This window comes from Acinonyx jubatus, chromosome A1 (assembly GCF_027475565.1).
Source record: "Acinonyx jubatus isolate Ajub_Pintada_27869175 chromosome A1, VMU_Ajub_asm_v1.0, whole genome shotgun sequence".
NCBI classification, from domain to species: Eukaryota; Metazoa; Chordata; class Mammalia; order Carnivora; family Felidae; genus Acinonyx; species Acinonyx jubatus.
The window spans coordinates 93,867,797-93,874,316 of NC_069380.1; the positions used below are offsets into that span (position 1 = coordinate 93,867,797).

General features: G+C 40.0%; 1 protein-coding gene across 5 annotated transcripts in view; it reads left to right on the forward strand.

Annotated features, from left to right (window-relative positions):
* COMMD10 (COMM domain containing 10) overlaps nt 1–4,589 on the forward strand; it is a 215,649-nt gene extending 211,060 nt beyond the window's left edge. For all 5 annotated transcript variants that reach the window (XM_015076684.3, XM_053219944.1, XM_053219946.1 and 2 more), the window contains 2 exons: nt 2,835–2,894; nt 4,047–4,589. In XM_015076684.3, coding sequence (XP_014932170.2) covers nt 2,835–2,894; nt 4,047–4,085 — 99 coding nt within the window. In that variant the 3' untranslated portion in view covers nt 4,086–4,589. The remainder of the gene's footprint in view (nt 1–2,834; nt 2,895–4,046) is intronic.
* The last annotated feature ends 1,931 nt before the right edge of the window (nt 4,590–6,520 follow it).

A 6,520-nucleotide genomic window follows, 5' to 3' on the forward strand; every position in this document is an offset into this window, starting at 1 on the left:
ATACACATAGATATGCAACACTTAAAACCATTCCTGTATTCTCCAGAATTCTCCTGGTCTTCCCTAAATCATTGCAGGTTAAATGGGAAATGATAATGATAATGGCTACCAGTGATTATACCTACCAGACATCAGTATAAGTTCTTTGCATATTTTATCTCAGGTATCAGCATTTTCCCTTCTTGGGGCTAAGTATTTCAATAAACCAAGACAATATATACATATCTCTCCCAATGTATACATATATGTATACGTACATACACATACTCACATGTGTGTGTGTATGTACACACATCATTTTAGCTATTGTTATTTCAAGAAGTATGTTTTCAAAGTTGCCTTCCTTCCCTTTCCTCAGTGTAACATTTTAGAAAAACACTACCTTGAAACAAAGCAAAGTTCAGGAAACAAGAACCTAGCTTGACCACTACCTGTAAGTATCCATACAGCAAATCACTTGTTCACATACTAATTCAGTCTTCAGTCCCTCCTAACATTTGGATTGTGGAGAGAGTAATGAACTTGTCTTGATTTTCATAGGGTAAACTGAGGCCTGCCCTCTCCCTTTAACTGCTGGAAAGAAATACAGCACTGCTAGATAATGCTGATCTCAACCTTTGGGGTTGAATGATGTGTGGCAGTTAGCCTACTACTTTTTTTTTTTTTTTAATCATTTAAAGGATGAGGCTTTAAAGCAGCTTTCTGTCCTTATTCATTGTAAAGTTTAACTATTCTAGTAGGTGTTACAAGAGAAAAGGAAGAAGTGTGGAATTTGATCCTCTGTGCCTTGGCTTTTTTTTTTTTTTTTAACATTTATTTATTTTTGAGACAGAGAGAGACAGAGCATGAACGGGGGAGGGGCAGAGAGAGAGGGAGACACAGAATCAGAAGCAGGCTCCAGGCTCTGAGCCATCAGCCCAGAGCCTGACGTGGGGCTCGAACTCACGGACCTCGAGATCGTGACCTGAGCTGAAATCGGACGCTCAACCGACTGAGCCACCCAGGCGCCCCAGTGCCTTGGCTTTTTTGAAAAAGGAAATGCTGTATCTGAAGATAGCCCCATCGATTCTCCTGGGGTGTGCTGGAGTGAACTTGTTTTGAAAATGCTGGTTTTGTCAACAGAAATGGAAATCCTTAAAACCGGGATGCCTCGGTGGCTCACTTGGTTGAGCCTCTGACTCTTGGTTTTGGCTCAGATCATGGTCTCATGGTTTGCGAGCTTGAGCCCTGCATCAGGTTCTGCGCTGGCAGCACAGAGCCTGCTTGGGATTCTCTTTCTCTCCTTCTCTCTGCCCCTACCCTGCTTGTGCTGTCTCTGTCTCTTTCAAAATAAATAAATAAGTAAATAAACTTAAAAAAAAGAAATCGGGAAAAAAAACCCAACAGATAAAACAAAGGGAAAAAAAGTAGCCATAGAAACTGAGAAGTAGAATTAAGAGAATGTTGTAAATGATCACAAGCGATTAAGTACATGAATTAATGTCGTTTTCAACATTTGTCCAGTTCTTTAGTTCCTGGTGCCTGCTTTTGGGTTTGTTTTTTTTTTTTAATGTTATTTGTTTTTGAGAGAGAGAGAGCAAGAGCACGAGCAGGGAGGGGCAGAGAGAGAGAGGGAGACATAGAATCTGAAGCAGGCTCCAGGCTCCAAGCTGTCAGCATAGAGCCCGACACGGGGCTCAAACCCTTGAACAGTGAGATCAAGACCTGAGCTGAAGTCAGTCACTTAGCTAACTGAGCCACCCAGGTACCTTCCCTGGTGCCAGTCTGGTCAGAGCGGGTAGCACGTTCTTGGCTTTCTCTCCTTATTAACTTTCACTTCCCAAAGCCACCTTGAGTAAAGAGACAAATCATAAGAGACTCTTAAGTACAGAGAACAAACAAAGGGTTGTTGGAGAGGAGGTGGGGGATGAGCTAAATGCATGATGGGCATTAAAAGGGCACTTTTTGCGATGAGCACGGGGTGTCATATGTAAGAGAGGAATCACTGGGTTCTGCTCCTGAAACCAAGACTACACTGTTTGTTAACTAACTTGAATTTATATTAAAAACAAATAAAAATAAAGACATGTTTAGCCAATCTTCAGAAACTACTCAAAGTGATGCCTCAGTTTACAAAACGAACCAAAAGTAGGTTGGGCTGGGCTGGATTACCGCTGCGCTTTGCTGCACCATCACACGTACGTGCACAGTATTCCTTGGTGCCCACAGCACCCAGGAAGGTTCCCCATCACGTCTGGAGCAAAAGGAAGGAGCGTGTTTCGGTCTCCGCTTTGAAGCTGTCATGTTAATTGCGAACTTTTGCTGAGTCCGTACATTAGGAAAGGTAACCATCTCAGCATGTTAAGATCATAACTGCTAGATTAATGCGTAGAGGCAGCAGCTGTGCTGATGGGAGGCATTAATGCCTAGATGAGTTCAATCAGACGTGCCGCCTCCAATGTCTTTGTGTGATGGTATTTACTCGATTTCAAATGGACTGCTGAGAAAAATGAAATACAATCTCATGTATCTCGGTCTAGAAAAAAAAAAAAGATAACGAAATTGTTCTCTTGCCGGCTTATATTTTATTAACCTCTGTGGAGTCAACTTTAAAGAACAGATGTCCCTCTAGAGTTGAAACCTTTTGCTAAAAGTGGAGCATTATTAAGTGCAGCTGTGAGTTCTAGGAACGGTGGGGTTGAGTAGAGCAGGTGAGTGTTTTGTTTTGTTTTTTTTTAAACCACTCAGAGAATAATAGGGCATCTTCTGGGGCCAGCCAGAGAGAGAAAGAAAAAAAAATGCAATGCAAATTGCGTACAACTGAATTCTTTCTTCTTTCTTGTTCTTCCTTGCAGAGCGTGGAGAAAGTTCTTGTGGAATTCAGTCACCAGGAGTTGTTTGATTTCTATAACAAGGTCTGTATTTTTCAAATAATTTCTGCTGTGTGGGGTTTTGCATAATGTTTCCTTCATTTTTATGAATCCTTATTTTTAAATGCCCTATTATGGCGCTAAGTTCTTTAAACATCCCTTGTAAACACCTTATGTTTCACAGCAGGAAGCTTTGCGGAGATGGAGAGAATCTGACAGCCTAAATCAGGAAGAAAGTGGAAATGGTTTTAATTAAGGCAATAGGATTATTACTTTAACGTAAAGCATTAAGGAATGAACTATGTGGTACCTAGCCACACTGGCACTTTATAATTTAACATTAAATATTTTAATTCTGGGCCCAAGGAAAAAGGGAGGTGCCAAGCCTGTAAAGATTTAACTTTGAGTGCATGTTATGTTTCTTTACAAATACTGACTTTGTAATCCAGGGAAATGTACTCCCCCTCCTCCTTTTCCCCACCTTCAAAAATCTTATGTAGTGATCACTTAAATTAAAACAGCTGAGTATATTTAAAACTGTATTTAGCCCTTTTTTGTTTAAGTGTATTTTTTTTATTTTTGAGAGAAAGAGAGAGAACGAGTGGAGGGGCAAAGAGAGAGAGGGAGACACAGAATCTGAAGCAGGCTCCAGGCTCCGAGCCATCAGCACAGAGCCTTATGTGGGGCTCAAACTCATGAACTGTGGGATCATGACCTGAGCCAAGTTGGGTGCTCAACAGACTGAGCCACCCAGGTGCCCCAGGTTTTTTTTTTTTTTTTTAATGTCTAGTTATTTTTGAGAGAGAGAGAGAGCACGCACAAATGGGGGCAGAGAGAGAGGAAGACACAGAATCTGAAGCCGACTCCAGGCTCTAAGCAGGGCTCAAACTCACAAACTGTGAGGCCATGACCTGAGCCAAGTCGGATGCTTAACTGACTAAGCCATCCAGACACCCCAAACCATGTTTAGAAATCCTCCTTTACAAATTTGTAAACTTAAATTGCAGGCGTGAATTGTAATATCTTCCCATAAGAAGAAAACTTTTCTGCGTGCTTCATCTGTTGCTGTGTAAATGGATTTAATATGCACGGTTGCCACTGCCATTCTTTCCCTTCTATTTGCAAGTTTCTGAACAAACCTTCATAGCATTTCTCTGCTTTCAGCAACTTGTTCTCTTGTTTTATCTTTATAAATAGCTGGAGACCATACAAGCACAGCTGGATTCCCTGACGTGATGTTCTCGAAGACTGGTTTCCCCATCACACTCTTGCCACCTCATCATTCCGCCCTGAAGATAGACTGCCAGGTTGTGTTTTCAGAAGGATTCAGTAGCTTTCTTCTTGTAAATTACCCGGCTTATCACTTCTGAGAGAAATAACCGCCAAGGGAGATCATTGTTTCCATAGCTTCTAGGACACATCCCCTCGTTCTTTAAACAGCAGCAAACAGTTGTTAAGAATACTTTTGCTTTAAAGGAAACAGCAATAGGGGTGCTTGGGTGGCTCATTTGGTTAAGCCTCCGATTTCCGCTCAGGTCATGATCTCACAGTTTGGGAGTTCGAGCCCTGCATCAGCCTCTCTGCTGACAGCTCAGAGCCTGGAGCCTGCTTTGGGATTCTGTGTTTCCCTCTCTCTCTGCCACTCCCCTGCTCATGCTCTGTCCGTCTCTCTCAAAAATAAATAAAAACATTTTTTAAATTTTAAGGGAAAAAAAATAAAGGAAACAGCAGTAAATACCATACTGTTTTTATTGTCTTGTTTTTGCTTTATTGCCTGACCTGTTTATTTTTTACATTTTTGATGACACCTTTATGTATCAAGGAGGGTTCGTGGGTAGTCCATGGATGCAAAGTATAATGTGTACCTCGGAATACAGAACGTGGCTATTTATATTAACAAAAGCAAGAACAGAACCAAATGCAATCAGATACTTCCTTTTTCCTTGAATATAATGAGTATGTTTGGTTGGGAAGTAACATAGGAAAGAAATTTAAACTAGAGCTGGTTGTGGTACATCAGTTGATTCCAGTGTGAGCTTCTCTGTGCACTTTAATTTTTTCTCTGAGTGTAATGATTTAATAATAGTCTAGGTTTTTGTGCTCTTTTCTTTGTACTGCAAGTTAATAATGATTCACTTCATAGTATGGAAGGCGGATTCAGATCGTAAGTAAAAATAATTGTAGTGAGTGTGAAATATGGGTATCCTTAAAATTTTGAAACAGATGCCTTTGACACTTTATTTCTGTAAATATGTTAATTAATTTTAGTCAATAAAATTTTTATCTTTTAGAATTAGTTGAAGTCCACAGTGTTTCATGCTTTGACTATATATAAATGTGAGTATGGTTGCCTATAAAAGCAATACTATCAATTGGATTTTTTATGAAATGAAATATCTGTTCTGTGTTGTTTCCAGAGAGACAGAGGGAGAGGAGCAGAGGAGAAAATGATAAGAGACTTAGAGATTAATTTGAGTCAAGCATGACTTTCTGTATAATTATTTTTTTAAGTTTATGTATTTATTTTGAGAGAGAGCATGAGCAGGGGAGGGGCAGAGAGAAAGGGAGAGAGAGAATCCCAAGCAGGCTCCATGCTGTCAGCCTAGAACTCGTTGTGGGACTCAAACTCACGAACCATGAGATCATGACCTGAGCCGAAGTCAAGAGCCGGACATTTAACTGACTGAGCCACCCAAGTGCCCGTAAGCACAACTTTGTTCATATGAAGGAATTTGATTTCAGAAATGTCCTGTGGCTAAACAAACAGAGCCATCAGGATTAAATGCATCTGCAAAATACAAGTGTTAAAGGTGTTTCAAATAAATGTTCAGTATATGGAATTTATGCCATTATTTATGTGTGCTATAATGTTGCTTAGAATTGGGAGTTTGGATTATGTCAGAAAGTAATTTGTAGTTGCTGTCCATAGTTGATTAATTTGAAAAGTTTTTTTAACTTTAACTTCCATTGATAAGATATCAGGAAGACATATTTATAATGTAATGGCCTTTATTTCCATATCCAGCTTATGGGAGCTGCCTTATTTTTTTATGCTGTGTTCTGCCACTTCCAGAGGGAACTACCTGACTGCTTAAACATTTTGGTAAATATTCTTTCAGACTTCTTATATGCAACAAAACATACATCATCTCAAGTTAAATTTGTTAGGCCTTCCTGACAGTGACCATATGGCTAGGTAGAAGTTTTCATTGGTTTAATAGCCAATTTAACTCCCAGTGTAGGTACCTAAATTAAATGTGACATTCCAAAATGAAATTCTCGATTAGTAGCTCATTTTACACTCCCTAAAAGACCTGCTTTTATGCTCTCTAAAGAGTATATCTAAACCTGTACAAAAATGTGGTAGGTAGTTTTCTCTCCATGAGTCTTGTACAAGAAAGTCTGACCAAAGGCATTGAAGAAAGGACAAGTAGAAGGTGTAATTCCAACTGAGAAGATAGTTTCTTCCTGAAATGTATTTTCAAAATAATTTTTAACATTTATTTATTTGAGAGAGAGAGAGAGACAGACAGAATCTGAAGCAGGCTCCAGGCTCCAAGCTGTCAGCACACAACCCAGTATGGGGCTCGAACCCATGAACTGCGAGATCATGACCTGAGCCGAAGTCAGATGCTTCACCGACTGAACTACCCAGGCGCCCCTTCCTGAAA